The 19,780-nt window shown below is 44.4% G+C and overlaps 1 protein-coding gene and 1 pseudogene across 7 annotated transcripts in view; both read right to left on the minus strand.

The window, feature by feature from the left end:
* Syndig1 (synapse differentiation inducing 1) overlaps positions 1-19,780 on the minus strand; it is a 174,176-nt gene that overhangs the window by 47,689 nt on the left and 106,707 nt on the right. For all 7 annotated transcript variants that reach the window (XM_074074214.1, XM_074074213.1, XM_074074216.1 and 4 more), the window contains one exon: positions 18,602-18,739. In XM_074074214.1, the coding sequence (XP_073930315.1) occupies positions 18,602-18,739 (138 nt within the window). The remainder of the gene's footprint in view (positions 1-18,601; positions 18,740-19,780) is intronic.
* On the minus strand, positions 3,041-3,136 carry LOC141423801 (small nucleolar RNA U13; annotated as a pseudogene).

The following is a 19,780-nucleotide window of genomic DNA, read 5'->3' on the forward strand; positions in this document are numbered from 1 at the left end:
GAGTACTGGAAACAAGGTCATGAGCTGGAACCGTAATTCAATGGTTCTGAAAAGAGGCCAGTCATGAGGACCTAGAGTCATATAAAAAGACTGGAGAGAGGAAATGGGATGACAAGGCCAGTGGTTTGGAGCCATATCTGTGGGCAAATATCGGTTCCATAAACACCAGTGTCAGGTATAGGAGCAGATTTCAGATTCCTCAAGGAATCATGCCCAGGACAGAAAATGGTCTTCTGACTGGAAGGAGATGCTCTTCTAACTCATTTCATTCCACTTCAGTGGGTAGAAGGACCCCCAAGTGAGACATGAACTTTGTCTAGGAGGCAATGGTACTTAAAGTAGCTTCACTTCACCCTGTGAGAGGCCCCCTCCCTGGAAAGAGACAAGGGGAACTTTTGGTGAGGACACCTACCCACACTTGAACAAATACACAGTGCCAAGCTCAGAGGGAGAAGGTCAGGGGACTTCCCAAGGTCTCTGCCTTCCTCAGGCTCATCAGCTTATCAGCAGAGTTTGGACAACTCCCTTTCTCATCATTCAACATCTGTGAATAATAGATTGGGCCTTGCTGTGCCAGTTACTTATGAGATACATTTCCAATTACCTAAAAACCAGCTTAAGGGCCAAGGCAATCAGGCACTGCATAAATCTGAGCTGTTTCTGTAGGTGGTGCACATGACTCAGGGACCCTGCTGTGGAATCAGAGCTGGGGCTATGACCCGCAGTCCGGCTGATTAGGCCCGCTCTCTTGTGTGGTACATGCATAAACATGCTTCACAGCACCGACGGCCAGGATATTCTGAGTCATTACATCGACACAGGGGGCTCTGGAATGAAGGTTTGTTGCTTAGAGGATTCATTTTATTTTTCAAGCTTTGGGTGGCATTTCCAAAAGAACGCAATGTACTTCATACACTTAACACTGAATGGGCCTAAGTTGTTCCACATTGTCTCAGGAATGCAGTGAATGATTTTCAAGTTGAACTCAGGGACAGGGCCTCAAGATAACCCTGTTTTTCCACCCACCAGTATCAGTTAGGGATTCCTGGGATCACCTCAAAATATTGCCATTGTCTTCTTGGGGTTTTTCCTGTGCCCATAAGCCACCTCAGGGTGGCCTGGAAGCTCCCATGGCTTTCCTGGTGACCAAGAAGAGATGACCAGTGTGCAAGTTGTCAGAATTAAGACAGAATTGTTTATGGCAATGCTCACAAAAGTAAATGAATGAACCTGGGAGGTTATGAAGGAAGGGTTCTTACACGATTGTCAGAAACACACTTGTACAAAGATTTTTGCCACCTTATACAAAGAAAACTTCTACAAGATTGTTGCTTCCCAGCAACAGTCTCTTCAACCTCAGACTGGCCTCACTCTTATTATTGTTATGGCCACAGATGGTTGTTTGAAAATATCTAATGTAATCTCCCCATTTTTGCTTGTAAAAGCCTCCCTTTGCCTCAACCCCTTTGGATACATCCATAATTTCCTATGGCACACCTTATTCCTATTGCAAAGCTCTGTTACTCTCAGTGCAATGTTCTTTCAAAATGAACTCGGTTTTGCTTTGATTTTAACCTCTTTGTTTCTCTTGGTCTATAACAAAGACCACATCTGGTAGGGCAGGGCACTGGGAAGTGGCAAGTTAGCTGGAGACTGCTGGGTAATTGAAGAATGAGGGTCTCGGGGAAGCCTTGTGGTTCAGACTTGCCTAAAAAGTGCAAAATCAGTTTGAGTACAGTGGGCTCCTAAGGGGTGATACTGTCCCTGTGGAGGCTGGGTCTTGCAGGGGGACTGGGAGAAGAATGATGATACAGTCCCAAGGCAAAGCTTTCTACAGAACCAGAGGGGGATGCGAAGGGTCCATAGCGAGGAAGGTGAATGGTCCCCAGAACTGCTGATTTATAGTCACACCTTCCCCTTTCATTTAACTAGATCCCAGTGCAGGGCCAGTTCTAAAAGATACCTCCCTTTGCATGGTTTGCTGTTTCCAAGTCCTCTGAGCATTCTGCACTTGTGTTGCTTCATCATTTATCTCTGAATTAATTTTGCAGTGTCCACCCTCACAGCTCTCATTTATAAGCTCAGAGGCTGAGTATCCCAGGAGCCCACTATCCTCTTGGTTCCTGTGTGTGCTTGAATATTGTCACACAGTGCAAAGCTTAGATGGACATTTAAAGATACCAATGTAAATAAATTCTACAGTGTGCCTTGAGTGTCCATTGCTACTTTGTATGCAATCTAGATGGGTTAAGAATAAAGAATATCCTGTCTTAAGGACAGAAAAAAAATGAAATCAAGGAGCTTAACAGCGTGCTCTCAGGTCACAGCACATGCTCAAGGTGCTCTCTTCAGCTGCAAATTCAGCATCTGGGTCAAGGATTCACATAACTTTCAGAGTTCCAGAAGATGGTAAAGCCAAGCAAGGAGCAAAAGAGGTGGCTTATGCTTATAATCTTAGCTACTCAGTAGGCTGAGACCAGGAGGACTGCTATTCAAAGTCAGCCCAAGCAAATAGTTCACAAGACCCTATCTCGAAAAAATAAGGACTGGTGGAGTGGCTAAGGTGTAGGCCTTGAGTTCAAGCCCCAGTACTGAGAGAGAGAGAGAAAGAGAGAGAGTGAGAGAGAGGAGGGATCGTACAGCAGCCACTGAGAGAGTACTGAGCCTGGGTCCTATACCCTCTTGCTGTGCTATGTTTCATGGTGGAGGCAGTGACATTATCTAAACCCATAAAATGCCCAGGTGTGGTTGGGCTGATGGGTCAGGCATCAAGTGAAGTGTCTTTGAGATGCAGTTGCCTTCCACTGATGTCAAATCAAAATTTCAGAGATAATGGCTTCTGATTCCCATGAGATTTTGAGAATGCACCAGCCAACCAATGACTCAGCCATCACCAGCATTCTTGAGTTTATGGTTGGCTTGAACCAACACACAAGTGAGTCAAGAGATGAAGTTGTTATCTTCCCTGAAAAGCAGTATTTATGGGATTTTTCTGAACATTATCTAAGTTTTCCCTTTTTACTTATTTGCTTTCTTTTTCTTTCCGATGATGATGTGTAATGTGCCAACAAGTAACAAGATTTGAGGGAGGCACATCTCTCAGGGGTGTGAAAACTCAATCATTATGCAGAAGGATCTAGCCTTAAGCTTTAATTCAAAGATTCAGAGCTTGCAGAAGAGAGTTGGGCTTATGTTACCACTATCATTGACACCATATTCATCTCCTATCTCACATCTCAGTCCCAGTTCTACAGGCGGTTATCTGTCTGAGAGATACATTGGTACCTACTGCCTTCTGTGTGCCTGAAAGAGTTCCCTTACCATGAAGCAAGGTGGTTTCCATGGCTTTCTAATTATTGGCTGATCCTGAGTTCTGCATCTTCCTCCTAACTATCCTGTCTGTGCACATGCCTCTTTTCCTAGGTTTACAAGCTCCAGTGGAGTCTCCTGAATTTTCAGCACACAGCAAAATGTTTCCATTTCCACTTGGAGTGGATCTTTTGGTGGAAGATGGATCATCCACTGAAAGGTAGCTTCTGCAGTATTTGTAGTGGGATAAAATATTTGAGAAAACAGGGCTGGAGCCTGGTCCAAGTAGTAGAGTGCCTGCCTTGAAAGTGCAAGGCCCCTGATTTCAAACCCTAGTACCATCCAAACAGATATATTATAAATATTTGAGAAAACATTGATAGGTCAACTAAACCTAAGATTGTAATTTTATGATAAAACACTCTGGGCTTGTTCTCTACTACATATCCATTGGAATTCAGTGAAGTAGCTGGCCAGGAATGGATGTTAATGAGTTGATGATTGTAGCAAGATGGATCAGTCTCTCTGGCCACCCCAGTTCAAGAGACAGGAATGTCTACTTATCATAGCCTCACAGGAATGTCCACTCACCACAGCATCACAATCATATTCCTGAGACCTGGTTTGAGTCCATCTAAACCTGGCATAGCCTGTCCATATGGCTATGCACCAATTTGTGGTGACACTTGGTGCCTCTGTGACCAATCAGGGAACTCCAGGCTGAAAGTGTGTCCCAGGCTATATGAGGTATTCACAGAAGCAACCACAGAGAGTGGTCCACAGCTGAAGGCCACAGCCCCAAACCAGGAGCTCCAGCACTGCACTTTCATGGTGCTATAGGACCCATACAGAAGGTCTCAGTCTTTGAAGAGACACAAAAGAAAAATTCACATAACGCAATATTGGAGGGCATGCCATACCCCAATTAACAGATCAGGTAACATCACTTACAGAAAATGATCTCAACATTGGAAATATGCTTAGTGCTGAGCCATAAGTACAGACAGAAGAATGTACCATGTGATACTCTGTGATTTCAACCCTGGATTCCAAACAAGCTGGCAGAGCACAGATTCTACCTTGAACAAGCAGCACAACATGTATGATTTGTCTGCTACAGTCAAGGAATAACAAAATCAAGATGCTATTTACCAAGACAGACATCACTTGTAGTTGAAAGTATCTGTCCAATATACAGCAGGGAACAAAACAGACATGAAGCATTTGTTCATTTATTCATTCAGGAAAAAAATAGATCAAAAATCTGATTTGTCTTGGCTGTACCCAATCATTAATATTTATGTAGAACTGTTTAAGCCCAGAAGTGGCAAAACAGCTCTCAGAAGCTATGATCAGCATATTAAATATGCATATGGAGACAAAGATAGAGAAAGGAGAGGGGAGGGAAGAAAAAGGAGGGAGATACATTGAGAAAGAGAGAGAGAGAGAGAGAGAGAGATTCTTATATCTTGGAGCTGTCCCTCTGCTATGTTTTCAGTCCACATGCTTACAGAACCAACACTGTTCTTGTGTCTTGCTGGTTGTCACCCCCAAAGTTCTCTCACTGTCACCTTTATTTACATCACTAACCTTGGAAGGCTGAGTTGTTCCAAGTCCTTCCTGCACATTCTATCCCTTAGCAGTTCCTTTCCTATGTATGGCCACCATCCCTGCTGCTTCTCCACAACACCTCTCAAGATTAGGATGTTCTTCTCAGGTTTTTCTCCCTGGCTCCAACAAACCTTACAGCATTAGCCAGATTCCCTCCAACTACCAGCCTGTTACCTAGGATGAGCTGTGACTCTCAAGTGAAGAGTTAGACCTGTTTCTAATACTGATCCAACAAGTACCTAACAGATGCATTCAACTTGCTACAAACATGGGAACATTCCAGAATAAGAAATTTGAGGACTAAAAGGGAGAGGGTGGGGTACATAGGACATTGCCCCCCAAGACTTGTGGATAATTATAAATACCATACAATATGTAGAATATGTGGGGTCCCAATGATATGTACGTTCTAACCATGTAACTGTGAAAAATAAAGAATGAAAATTTCAAAAGTTTGTCTTTGTGACCAGGTTTAGAGAAGCAAACATGAAAATGGTGGCTTATTTAAGAGAGAGAAATGCTTAGAAAGATGGGAAAGTTAGTATTTTGTTTCAGTTGATTAAGAAAGTCCTAGGTCAATGATCCTGTAGTCAAAGGTGTACCATGAAGGGTGTTTATGAGGATGGGGGATGAGCTGCCCCAGGTCAATCTCCCTCCAGATAATCTTATCTCCATCCATCTCCAGCGGGCCCCAGGGTGTACAGCAGATATGCACTATGACCCCACAGTGACTAATGAAGGTGTCTGCTCATTTCCTTGTGATAAAGGCTAAGTCAAATTTGGATAATACTGCTCTGTACACTGCTTTCTTTCTTTTCTCTTTTCTTTTTCTTTCTTTCTTTTTTTTGAAGTACTTGAGGCTGAATGCAGGGTTTTGCATTTCCTAGACAGGCACATTACTACTTCAGCCATTCTACCAACCCTTTTGCTTTGGTTATTTGTGAGATGGGGGTTATGCTTTATGTCAAGTCTGACCTGGATTGTGATTTTATTGTTTGTGTTTCCCCATGTAGCTTGGGATGACATGTATATACCATCATGCCTAGCCATTGGTTGAGATGGGGGTCTTGTGAATATTTTTGCCCAGGCTGGCCTCAAACCACAATCCTCCTGATCTCTGCCCCCTGTGTAGCTAGGATTATGGGCATGAGTCACTGTGCTCCATACATTGCTTTCTAAAGCTTCACTTTTAGTATGATACTCCATGGTTTTAAATGCTCTAAATAACAAAGGACAGACTCCAGTTTGCACTCCAGGCTCCCTAGCTCTAGCCTGTCTTCCCAGTTATAGGTGAATTTTCTCCCTTCTGTCACACAAAGTTTAAACCAGAGGGATTTGTTTCTTTCCCAAAGCAGGGCATTCTCAGGTCATTTTGTTGTTTCCACATGGGACAAAGGAATGAGTCAGGAGTCCAAGGATCTCACACTTCTGGAGAGCAGCCTTAACCTATGACTGAAAGCCAGACTGACAGTAACTTGTTCCCTTCTCAGCTCAGATGACTGATACTGGCTCTTCCTTCCAGAAGCCCCAGTGGCATTAGTGCTAGCTGCCCACAGCTCTGTATGAGGCCTGTGCTCACAGTATTTGGTAGCCTGATTTGCTCCTAACCATGGCCAGCCCCTCCCAACTCTGTCTGGACACCATTAGGTGAAAATCCTCTTAGAAGCCACATATTTCACCTCTACAGAACTACCAAGAAGGTGTGGGTGTGCAGATCTCTGCAATAGACATACATGCAGCCAGAATTTCGTGAGCACTTGCAAGGTGCCGGACTCTGTGCCCTGTGGTTCTTTATATTATTGAAACAGAGATTGTTTCTTTCTCTGCTTTTGAGTGAGAAGCACATAGGTTTTATCCCATTTCTTCATATACTTTGTCAGCCTCAGTGGTAATGTACTTGGTTGCTCATGTAGTGCAAAGAACCAGCTCAAGTTTCAATTAGAGTCAGAAGGAATGGCAATTCAAGGAACAGATAATCAAATCCCTCAACCAAGACTTCAATATTCTAAGTGAAAATATATTCTCTGCTAAACAACTAAGGAACGGAAATGCAAATTTAGACTTATAATAATGCCAGATTAGTAGTCTCTCTGTAGAAGATACCCTAAAACTCTGAAGAGACATTAAAGAATATTTCAGCAAGTATCAAAGAAATAAGGTGAGGTTTTATTAAGTAAAGACCTGGGATAGAGCAAAACTCTGGAAGGGTGAGCCAGGCACATGGGGATACTTTTACTTGGTATGTTTGTTGACTTATAGGAGATACCCAAGAGGGAAAGTTTTTGTTACTGGGATAGTGCTGATTGAAATATGGGTGTGTAGCTCACCATGGAGGGAGAACCTGGTAAACCAACCTCTGCCATAGTATGGAATAATTAAGAGCTAAAGTATAGGAGGAAAAGTAAAGCAGAAATGCATTGGTCCTCTCATGGGTTGCAGCCAGCTTAGCATCAACACAAAACATGAGTGTGATCTTGAAGTTGTGCCCTCAGTCCTGGAAAAGCAAAGAAAGAACCTCCCTTAAGGAAGGCATATCATTCTAATCTCCAAAACATTAGTATGAACTTTCTCAGAAATAATGATGAATGTAGTCAAGAATATCTAAGAAAATATGTTTTGAAAATAAGGAAAAACAAGAAAAAGCAGACTCCTGGTCTATAATATTGTAATTATCTGGCATAGGCTATAAAACACCTTGGCTTACTGTGTTTGAGAAATGAAACACAGCTTGGAAATCTTGGCAGGTAATTGGAACATAGGAAAAAGATTGTTTCAGATCTGAACAAGAAGAAACATAGAAATCCTGAAAGTGATAAACAAAAAACAATATTATCCACTTATTGAATGGGCTTGCCAGAAGTTGAGACACACTGACTAGGGAACTGTCAACCAAAATTCCACACCAGGGAACACACCTTCAAGGATAAAAGTGACAGGAAGACATTTCTTTCTTTTTTTTTTTATCAACTTCAGGGCTTTATTCTTCAGTATGGAGGGCCACACCTTTGCCCACCCACCCCCCAAACTTTAAAATTTTTATGACTCTGAGATCCTCCCACAGTCCTCTTCAGGACCTCCATGTGAGATTTTGCCAACAGCTCAAACTGAGAAATTCTTACATGTTCAGGAAGAAATTTCTACTGACACAACTGAGAGGGTAGCATAGACCACAGGGTCTTTACTAGGGGAGATCTGAAAGGCTGTTCTTTAGATAGAAGGTGATTATCAAGGTGACGGTTAAAGATTCAGGGAGGAACGAGAATCACAAAGTCAGCAGAATATGTGGGTTAACAGACAATGCTGACAATATAAAACAATAATGACACTGTCTTTTTGGAGGTATCTGTGTCTTTCTACCCATCCATCCACCCACACATCCATCTATATCCAAAAAAGAAGATAAGAAAGGCCCGGATTCATACCCTAAAAAGATAAATGAAATTGATGATTTTGATGATGAAAATTCTAGAAAAACACAACTTGTCAAAACTTATGTGAGAAACAATAGAAAATCTAATTAGACTTCTCAATATTAAAGAAATTAAATCATTACTTTAAACTCTTCCTAGGAACAAAGCTCTTAGCAGAGCCAGCTCTATGGGTAAATGCTACCAAAGATTTTTAAAATCAATAATTTCCGTTTTAAACAGAGTTTCAGAGAACAAGAAAAAAGAGAACTCTTTATTAAGTGGCCCAACATTGATGCCAAAACTTAATGAAGAAATCACCACAAAGGATAAGATATTAAATCTCTCTCCTGAACACAAATGCAGTGCTTCCAAGTGAAGAAGCAGCACACAACTTCTGCAACACATGAACATTGTGACCAATTAGGACTTACTCCATGAAGGCACTGTGGGCTTAAACTTTTCAAATCAAGCAACATACTTTCTCATAGCACTAAAGGGAAGAAAAACACTTGTGAATTTTTTCACTTGCCCAAAGTTTTTTGATGAATCCAGCATCCATCCATAATTTTAAAGCAAGATATCTAAAGATGCTACTTAACTGTGAAATGTTGGAAAATTTTCCTTAGAGACCTGAGCCAAGATAAGGATGTCATTTATATTCCATACGGCATTTACAAGAGTGGTAGGGAAATACAAAGAAATGAAGGTGTAGGGATGCAAACGTTGGTGGCAAAATAATAAAAACATGAAAGGTAGTGAACCCTGTAGAAGTCACTATGGCCATTGCTTGGATAATCCAGAAGTGAAGAAAGCCAGGCTAGTTCTGTCCTAAGGCTCCTGGGACATTCTATTTCTTGAACCTGATGATGGTTACTTGGGTGTTGGCTTTAAAATAATTTTGTAAGCTGTACAATTACGCTTGTGTACTGTTCTGATTGCTATCTTCAAATGAGAAAAGTTTGAAAATCCCTTTCACGTTAGTGGTTTTAAAACCAACAAGCACATAAACACATAGCCACATGTAAAAAGGAAGAGAAAACTCACCCATTGCCTATATTTGGGGTGATTTTCTTTCAGCCCCTTTTCCTTTTTCTCTAATTTCCAAAAATACACAGTAACATGTCATACTTGGAGTGCTCAGTGTTTTTTAAAGAAGACATAGAAATGAAATCATTCAATTTTCCCAACAAGTGACTGGATACTATAGCATAATTTTTGAAGCCACAAAACTGATCCTTTGTGGGAAGGATAAATGAGGATTAACTGTTAAAAAGTAGCAAGTAAAATAATATTCCATGGGAAAAGTAATAAACCCAAGCCAAACAATACTAAACTGAGGAGACAATGTGAACTTGAATAAGACTGGTCTAGAATACCTAGGAGCCAAGTGCAAGCATCCACAGAGGGTATCTCTGGAGATCCATGTATGCTTCACTCCCTGTGGACCCTAGTTGTGGTGATTCAGATAATCTGCCGTGTGATCCTGAGCAAGTGAAACAACCTTGCTGGGTGTGTGGCCCAACAATGATGCCCAATATTGGTTGCCTCACTTGTCAAGAGAACCTGCCTCTCTTTCAGTGATCACTCGAGGATGAAATAAAATCTGCTGTAAGTTTATTCTGAACAGCAGCTCTGGAAGTATCCAAGAGATTTTAAACAGACCTGGATTCTGGTTGATACAGACCTGGATTTAAATTTGTAAAATTTATCACCTGTAAATGGTGACAATGCCATAGTACCAATTTCACAGGGCTGCTGGGGAATTTAGTACAACTGTATATTATAAAGCAATTCAAATATTACCTTGACCCTGTTTAGTATGGTAACATTACCAACATTTTGTCTATGACTATCCTTTGACTGTGATCCTACCTTCACCTCTGAAGTAGCTGGGACCACAGATGTGTACCTCCACGGCCAACTTGTTGGCTGGACCCTTTCACTGCCAGGACAAGGGAGGTTCAGTGCCCACTCAGTAGCCTGCTGGGCTTAAAACATGGCTGCTTTGGTGAGAATTCCCCTCCAGGTTCACAAGCACTTGCAGATGAGGGTCTTGAGGCTCCTTTTTATGCCTTAGTGTCTCTCAGCCTCATCTGAAACTATGACAGCTTAATCTGCTCTGGAACTCTCCTCAAGGATCAACTCCATGCAGGCCACTTACCACCATTGGGGTTTCCGCTTTTCCACTCACTCCCAACCCAGAACCCATGCCCAAGAGTGTGGCTTCTGGCCACCAGGGCAGTTCTAGAGGAGCCAAGTGAGGCAACCTGGGAGCACAGGGCAAGTAGTTCCCTTGGGGACAGACCGTGGCAGTGAAGTAGCTGTTGTTAGTCTGGGACTATATGTCCAAATAAAGCATTAGCTCTTCAACTGTGCTGCATGTTGTATTCTGGGCAGCCCAGGGACTTGGAGACCTTCCTGCCCAGGGCTCACGGTGCTAAGTGCATCATCACACAGTCCAACCTTAAGGGTCGCTTAGTGCTCCCAGAGAGGTTGAGTTCCAGCACTTACCTCTGAGGACTCAGTGACTTTGAGGGCAAGTGAAACCTCCACCCCGCCTCACCTCTTTTCCAGCACAAGGTGAAATGGATCGTTGGAAGAAAAACAATGGAAGAAATGTTATACTATTTAATAACTGTAGCTCTTGACAAAGAAACACAAGATGGAAGCAGTCAGCCCCACCTGAGGAAGCAAGTTATACCCAGAGATATTAGAACAGGAACAAGGAAAAGCACATGCAGCTCTTTCTAGAACATACAGCTAGAAAGTCTTCCAAACTTACTACTCCTTCCCTCCCAAATGGCACTTTTCTGTGCAGACAAATGCAAAGTGCATGGTGTCACTTGTCTCCTGGAGGTGTTGCAAGCTGCCCCTCCAAATGCATGCTGGAAGAGTACCAGGAAGAAGGGCATGGGGTGTGGGCTAGGGTAAGGAAGGAGGGAGGGGAATCCAGAAAGAAATCTCTCCCCTACTCTCCACATGGAGTGCAGGATCATTGGCCATCAGTACAGCTGTGAGGCTGTGTTGTGTCCCCATGGCTCTCTGGAGCTCTCTGCCTCCCAGTGACAAGAGCTGGGCCACCCTTCTGCTCTTGCATGGGCTGCACAGCCAGGCAGAGGGGAGATGTGTGACCAGTGACATCCTGGTGAGTCCATATAGACACCAAACATGGAAACGAGACAGTCGTGTAGTGACTGGCCACTGAATCAAGCCAAAAACGGGCTGGGGGTGTATCAGGGACCCAGAAGTACATGTCCAGATGCTGACTCTCAAACTGCTGAACTCTCTGAATGATGGCAAAGGGAGGAGGGAGTGGGAGGAGTGGGGATGAGAAATCATACTCTGAAGCTGGGTGTGGGGGGCACACCTGTAATCTGAGCACTTGGTGGCTGAGTCAGGAGTATTGTTGAGTTTGAGGCCAGCCTGATCTACATATTGAGTTCCAGGCTCTTGCCTGGGCTGGGTAGTGAGAACCTGTCTTAAAAAAGAAAAAAGAAAAGAAAAGAAGTCATATTCTGGGTGGGTGTTGTAAGAAAAGCATTGGGAAGTTTTACATTTGATCATCTTTCAAAGGCTCTTGACAAAATAAACATAAAAAAATCTGAGTTTTTCCAGCTGCAGGAGGCCAGAGTCTGGGAAATGAAGCAAGGTCCCCAGTGATTTCCTGTACCCTATGCTCAAATTATTTGACCAACTTTGTATGTTTCCAAGGGCAAATCAATTTATTCTTTCCATATGAAAAAACTGGAAGATGAGGTATATCATCCAAATCTCCATAAGCTTATTGGATGGTTCATCAGTTGCATGGCAGCTCAAGAATTAATGTCATGTCCAACGAACGACAACACACAAGGTGCCATGCCCCACTCTCCGAGCACTGTCTTGACAGTAGATATAAACAAACTAGTCATAAAGAACTAATATTAATGCCTACAGTAAATAGAGAAGGAAAATACTTATTTCCCTTTGGAACAGGGATGGAATCCCTTATATGTTCTACTAGGGTATAACTGAGTGACATGCTTTCACACCCAAATCTCATAATCATTTCCCTTCCTTCTGCCTTTGCAGAATTTGCAGAACTTCTTATTTAGAGAGAGGAGGGCAAGCATGCACTTGACTTATATTTCTACACTGCTGGAAACCATCAAGTTCAGGAGCAATAATAAGCACCGTCAGTCCGTATCATTATCCAGAATGCCTTGGTCGCTCCTGTAATTTACTACGATGCAGTTCTGATGGAGTCGGATGGGGAAGGACACACACATTCCTGAGAGCTACACTTAGGGCTGTTATTTCACTGGGAATATGAGGGAAGGACTGTAGATTATATAGTTCTCCTCTCTAAGTGCAGTCAGTACTGAGCCTAACCCAGTTGGCTAGAGAAGTTGGTGACAGGATCCTGAGCCACTTGACTTTTCCCAATTTGTTCCCTGATATGATTCCCTGTAAGGAGAGAGAGAGGTGTTCTAAGGAAGGCAGCCCCTTCCACTGCCCATGGCCACTCCTGTGCTTGACATCTCTCCAGAAATCCTCTCCCGCCAGCACCTGGCCTATAACATCGATTCTCCACTCTGTTGGATCTCTTTCATCACATTTCATCTCTCTCTCTCTCTCTCTCTCTCTCTCTCTCTCTTACGCACACACCACACACACACACACACAAAATGATTTCTCCCACTCAAAACAAATAAATGGGCTGAGGGTGTAGCTCAGTGGTAGAGTGCTTGCCTAGCACGCCTGAGGCCCTCGGTTCACTCAGCTCTCCTTATCTTACATCCATGTTCTCAGCCTAGATTTTCCCCCAAAACTCCAAACACACACATTGAGCCACCTGTCCCATGCATCTGCTCCCTGACAGCAGGCACTGTGGTCTTGACAATGCCCGAACTGAGCAGGGTGGACCCTGCTCCTTCTGCACACATCCTTCCCGCTGTTGGAAACCCCATCTTCCCATGCACCTACCACAACCAAAACCCATGGGTCATTCTTCCAAAAGACATTCAAGTCTCTCCATTATTAAGTTCCCAGTGATGACTACAGTTCAGACCCCACTGTCTCTCTCCAGGATTGTGACAGCAATACCTCCAGTGTTGAATCCCTGCTGCTGCCCTGCCCTCTGCCCAAATACTGCAGGCATGGCTTCTCATCTCAGAGTGAGAGTCCAATTCATGGTCCCAGATGAAGGGTCATGGAGGTTGTCCCCACTCACCCTTGCCTTATTCCCTGTGTCTCCTCATTTCCTCCTTCCACATCAATAGTCACTCTGTTCCAGCCATGTCTACCTGTCTTCATTAGAGCATCAGTTCTGTGAACGGGAAGGTTTGCCTATTTTGTTCACTGCTGCATCTCCCAGAGTAGAGCCTCGCACATCGTAAGTGCTCAGTAAATGCGGGGTATGTGGATGACTACTGGCTCCATGGGTCTCTTGCTCTGCTAGATTTTAGTACCACACAGAGGTTCCCTTTGCCCCTTCATTTGCCAAATTCCCTTTGCTGACACTATTCATAAAAATCATAATCTGGTTCTGAATACCCTTTTTTCCCATTTAATTATTGTTATAATGTCGCAGTTAGTAAAGGAAAGAAACATTTTATGAAATGAAATTAAATCAAGACACAATAAATGTCTAAATGCAGAAGATTCTACTAGAGAACTCAGGGCATGCAAGCCTGGGTCCTACCAGTGCCATTCCAGACCCAAGGCCCTCTGGGCAGGATGTCCCTGTCCAGTTTCAGGCTTTTCTCTATCCCAGCAGACTGAGTACAGGGCCACAATGGCAAATGCTTAGCCATGTTTCTTCTGAGCTTTTGGTTTCTGCTAGCAGTAGATTTGGGAGCAGTACTGTGGTCCTATTTTTGTTTGCAAACAGATAAACACCAGAGTTATATTGCAGAAAATTTGGTTTTAAAGGACAAGCCTATAGGTATTTGGCTCATGCACTTGTAACTCACTACCTCTGTGACTCTTGCAAGTTGTTCAATCCTTGAGACTTCATTTGTTTAATTTAAATGGAGATAATATTTTTTCACATTTCAGACTCATTGGAGAGATTTAAAAAGACAAAGTGTGGGCATTAACTGGCTTACAACAGCAAGTAAGCAAATTATGGGTTTTATTTCTACTCTCAGCATCATTTGGAAACACCAGCTCCTAAATGATCGATACACCAAGAGTGCACACATCCACGCCTTCCTTTATATGCTGGTTTACACAGTTGTACTTGCACTGGGGGCTGGATCAAACTGGGAACACAGCTGGGGCAAAACGAATCTGTGGGCAACATGCATCCATGCATTGGCCCTCACTCTGCTGAGTCCCTCATCATAGCTTGGTGCAGAACCAGCAGATTCCTTGCCTAGACATGCTAGAGGTGGCAGGCTTCTCTGCAGTTTTTAGAGTCCTGACACCTGCCAAGCAGCTCTGGCTGTAGGCATACTATTCAACATCACTGAGCTGGACTGCAGCACCCACAGTGTGGTGTGACCACAGTTCCCATGTTCCTGAGTTCCCACAAGGCTATCCAGGTAGGGTAGCAGTACTCAGTTGTGAATGCTGTGGAATCAGCTAGTGGGCTTGTTGAAATGTGAATTCCTGGGCCTAACTCCACAGACTCTGGGAGACAATGTGTTTTCCTAACATTCCTAACACATCCCAGGGGATGCTGCTGCTGCAGGGCCAGGACAACACCTGAGAAGCAAGGTGTATAGTACTTGACATGGCATCTGGTGAGTAGTTACTGTTCAAAGGTGTCCTGTTACATTGTCGCAACTTTATGAACACCTTTTTAGAATACCTGAAATCTGTCTCCTTCCAGGCACTCCTCTGCCTTCGGATCCACAGGGCATGGACAGTCCGGGTTTCCAGCAAAACACTATGTGTTTTTGGCCTCAAAACACTGACCTGTACTCTAAGCAATGGGAAGTATCTGAGCACCATATTATGGATCAGGGGTCTGAGGCAGGGAAGAGCTGCCTGTTGACCAGGATCTGGCTAGAAGAGGACAGAACCTAAAACATCCAGGGTGTATAGGCGGAGAGATGCTATTAATTCTTTTCACCACTGACCGGCTTAATCAAACCACCATGGCTTGTTTTGTTTTGCTATGTTTTCCCGGAATGGCCTCACATGTTTCTTTGACTTCACTGAACGCTTATTTTGACAATAAACAGACACAGTATAATTGTCAGTGAGCACATTGAGATAGGATCTGTGATAAATGGAAAATATCCAAAAGTCACATGTGGATGTCAAAGATTTCCTGCACAGTGGCCTTAGGGAGCCCTGGCTTCAAAGAGTGCTTTGCTGCACTGTTGCTTCCCCTCCCCCCAAAAAACTTAGAGCCATGAGGGTCATTGGCAGCCACCCAAATTGCCCCCCCATCCAGTCCCTGGGTTTAGAACTCCCAGCTGGTCTTGTCTAGGGCAGCACTGATTCAATTTAGAGCCATGATTCTCAGAGTGTCTGTTCTATTTTGTGCCACACACCCTCCCTTTGGCAGCTGCCCGTTCCCCTCAAATGGCCTGCTGGAGATTTCACATCTGCAGTTTGGACAGAATGCACAGCAGCCTCATGGCCAGGCTGAGGCGTTGTGTGTAGGGGCCCATGGAGGCCTAGATCTGCAGCAAAGCACAGGCCTCCACAGCTACAGACTAACTGGGAGAACCTACCTAGGAAGCAGCTGTAGTGTGGGAGTCCTTATTTTCTGAGCGACTTGGACACAGGTCCTGTGAAGGGGACTCACTTTCAGAATTTATGCAAATGCCAGCATCTCTTCTTTATTGAGGCTCCACTGAAGGGAATTCATTCTCCAACCACAACAAAAAAGGAGGCCAGGGATCCTGGTCCCAAGAGCACCTCTTCTGACCCCAACAAGACAGGCAACCCTTACCCTCTGCAAAAGTGTCTGAGGTTCACCTCCAAAATGTGGGTCAGAACCTTGCACAGAAACTGCAGGTCATATTTGCTGCTAATAAAATAATAAATATCCCCTTAACCACTGAGGATATTAAATGTCTTGAGACACAAGTTTTAGTGTGTTAAGCATAAAATTGCTTTCTGAGCAAGAGAAACTAAACACTATTGTCTGCAATGGTAGCCTTGATTTTACTATAATTAAAATCTTTTGGACAGAGGTGCTACCCTCAGCCTGCCCTGCTCCAAAGAGAGGCTTAAACTCCAGGCATGTGGAACAGAGAGACCACTGGTGATCTGGGGTCCTTAGTAAGCTGATGATGGTCTGGTCTCTCATGTGGACACACAGGCCACTTCTCCCTGTGGCTTCACCATTTATCCAGAGTTCATGCTCCCTGGGACCATGCTGACAGGTGTCTACATGGATGGATGTTTATCTGGAACATCTGCTCTCATCAGCAGGAATAGGTCCCACCTCTCCCAGGGGAATTCAAGATAACACCAGATGCACTCCGAACTCTGGAATTAAAGTATAGCTTTGTGGTTGAAGGTATTTCCCTTGGGCAGTTGGGCCAAGGAAGGCCCATTTGTGGATGACCCAGGGATGTGGTACAGGGTGGGGGCAGATTTGGGTGCAGCTGAGGTTACCCACTTAGCTCATGGAAAAACCCCACAAAGCTCACAACAGCTCTCTTCGCTCCTCCATCCTCCTGACCTCCCCTTTTGTGGTGAGACTGCTCCTGCTAATTCACTTAACCCAGACTTCCAGTTGCAGCTCACACAGGCAGGAACAGGCTCCACCCACTGCAGGCATCTGACCATCCATGTACCTCTCTCCAGCTCCTCATGCATCCCTATCTGCAGTGTCCACAGTGCCTTGACTTGAAGTCCAGGGTCACTAGGACCTGCCTCCTTCCACAGCTGCCCATGCCCTGTCAGACCCAGGTAGGCTGGCTTGTCACCTGTGCTTGTGCTGCTGGAGATAGAGATCTGTGGCATTCTTAGGACAAATTCACAAAAGAGAAGACCACATAGATTCTTGAGGCCTAGCTGGGCCTGTAATAATTGCTCAGTCTAACCTCAGAGGGGCAGGATTCTCCACTACTGTCCATTGTCCTCCAGAACCAGGACCACAGAAATGGCCTCTGAACCCCACCCCTCCCTACTTTCCCGGCCCCATCTGAAAGTGATTTTTTTGCCTCACAAGTCACTTCTAAGAGGTGCTTGCCACAAGTCCATGGCTCTACCTTGCACCTCCTTTGACCATCAGGAAAGAAGGTTAGTCATCACCTGAGATGTGCAGATGACACAAACAGAACCTCCTAATGTTTTTCTTCTCACCAGCAAACTGAACCCACCAATTCAGAAGCCAGCAAGAAGCAACTTGCTCACCCTTGGAAGTCATTTTCAAGGCAAGAGAGAGAAATATTTTAAGCATAGGCCCTGACAGAGCTGGCTATTTGCAGCTTCAGTCCCACACTCATAGAAGACAGAGAAGGAACTGCAAGAACCCTCAGGAACCATCTATCCAACAAGGTGGCAGGCCCACACGCACCCTGCATCAGCATTGGGCTGCCTTTCTCTGATTTATTTGAGAAGATGGTAGTAAGTCATGGTGATGCCACAATTTCATGTCTTAATTGGCATGTATAAATGCCTTTGTTTAATTAATGAAGAGGATGAAAACATGATTTCAGAATGAATGCTCTTCCTTTGCTATGGAAAAATATTTCAAAACATGGGCTTCTTAAGGGATGCTATGTAATAAAAAGGACTAGGAATTTGTACCTTTACAAATTCTAGAAGTCCCATCTAGAAGGAAAAGCACAATTGCACAGTGAGAGGTGCTGTTTCTACTAACAGGGCATTCATTTGAGATGGGTTCACACAGGCAGTTTCGGAACCAAAAGCTCTTACATGAACCATAAAACCCTCATCTGCTCCTTTTTTACTAGGCTCAGTGTTTTTAGGCATGTCCTCAAGCTGGGCCAGGAACTTCCCAGCACTGGGGTTGGCCCCATTAGCATGACCTCAGGGCCTGTGTGAAGGTCAGGCTATCAAAGGCCTTTACCAAGGGGACACCTGCCTCTGTCATGCAGGTCTCTTCTGGAAGGTAGTCCTGCATCTGTAAGAATAAAGAGGTGAGGCAGGCTGAACGACCCTGCCCAGCCTGCTGGGTATCCGACTTCTTCTGGCTTGTTTTCCAATCCCTTACATGCTGATACCCCCCACCCCCACCCCATGCAGTGGATGTTTAATGAACTTCCTTGGCTGTCCTCCCCCTGGGCCCGATGCACCTGTGCCAACATGGCCATGTAGTATGTCTTGTCCGACCAGCTGATAGGGAGAGGCCTTACCTCATGGGACAAGTAGAAGGCTGCGATGCCCAAAGGCCAGAAGCAGCAGAGCATGGAGAAGACACTGAGCCCCAGGTGGTCCCGCGGGGGCATCATGAGGAAGTTGTCCTCACTCTCTGTGTCACTTGAGTAGTCACTCTGCAGAGACGGAGGGAAGGGAGAGATTAATAATGCAATTGTTTCAGAGCTTCCCAGGGACAAGGGTGCCATGCCTGGCTGGAGCAGCTGCTACTGCTGACATAGTTTATGTCATCATTGTTGCCAGCAAGTATGCAGCCAAAAGACAAAGCTGCATCATCTGAGAAACTATGACAGAGAACAGGAAGATGAAAACCCCCAAGTACAGGGCCCTTAGGTGATTCAACAGTAGGTAAAATCTTACAAAAACCAATTACAGTATGTATGGTCCCTAACTTACAATGGTTTATCTTAGGATTTTTTGGCTTTATGATGGGTTTCTCCAGGTATTAACTGCATTTTACCTTAGGATGTTTTTTACTTCTCATGGGTATATTGGAAGGTAACTCCACTGTGATTGAGGAGTATTCATGTTTCAAAAATCTTTGGGATCTTAGTGCTGGGCCAGAGGGGATAAAAGTGTAATCTCACACAGTTGCACAGGGAACTTCCAGAAGGCATGCCCCATGTGCATTTTAATTTTGTTCTCAGGCTTCTGCCCAATTTACAGGATGAGGCAAGGCTGGTGTAGAGGAAGGAAGCTGTCCCTCCACTACTCCTTCAAGTTTCCTTTGACTCTGATTGGAATCGGAACGTGGGAGGGCTGGTAAGCACCCACATGCACAGACTCCCTCCTGAGGGTCTCATACGGTTTTTCATGAGCAGCTAACTGGTTGTGACAGTTACACAGTGGGGCTCTCACAGGTCTGACCAAGACTCTCCTGGGGATTCTAATGTAGAAGGTCTGGGGTAGTGGAGGAGGTGCAGGGGATAGTCATTTTTTTAAAGTTTTAGTTAAAGATTTATTTTAGTATAATAGAATAAAGCATAGACAAGGTGGCGGGAAGAGAAAAAGAAAAGAGAGAAACATTTCCTGTTCCCTACATAGGAAATGGGAGCAAAGACTCTGAGGATAGTGATTGTTAAGAAGCAGCTGGGATGAGCCACTACCCAACCTCCCTCAGGGTTCCCTGGTGCCTCCCAGATGCTGAATGGCTGGTG

The sequence above is a fragment of the Castor canadensis genome, chromosome 5, assembly GCF_047511655.1.
Source record: "Castor canadensis chromosome 5, mCasCan1.hap1v2, whole genome shotgun sequence".
Classification (NCBI taxonomy): Eukaryota; Metazoa; Chordata; class Mammalia; order Rodentia; family Castoridae; genus Castor; species Castor canadensis.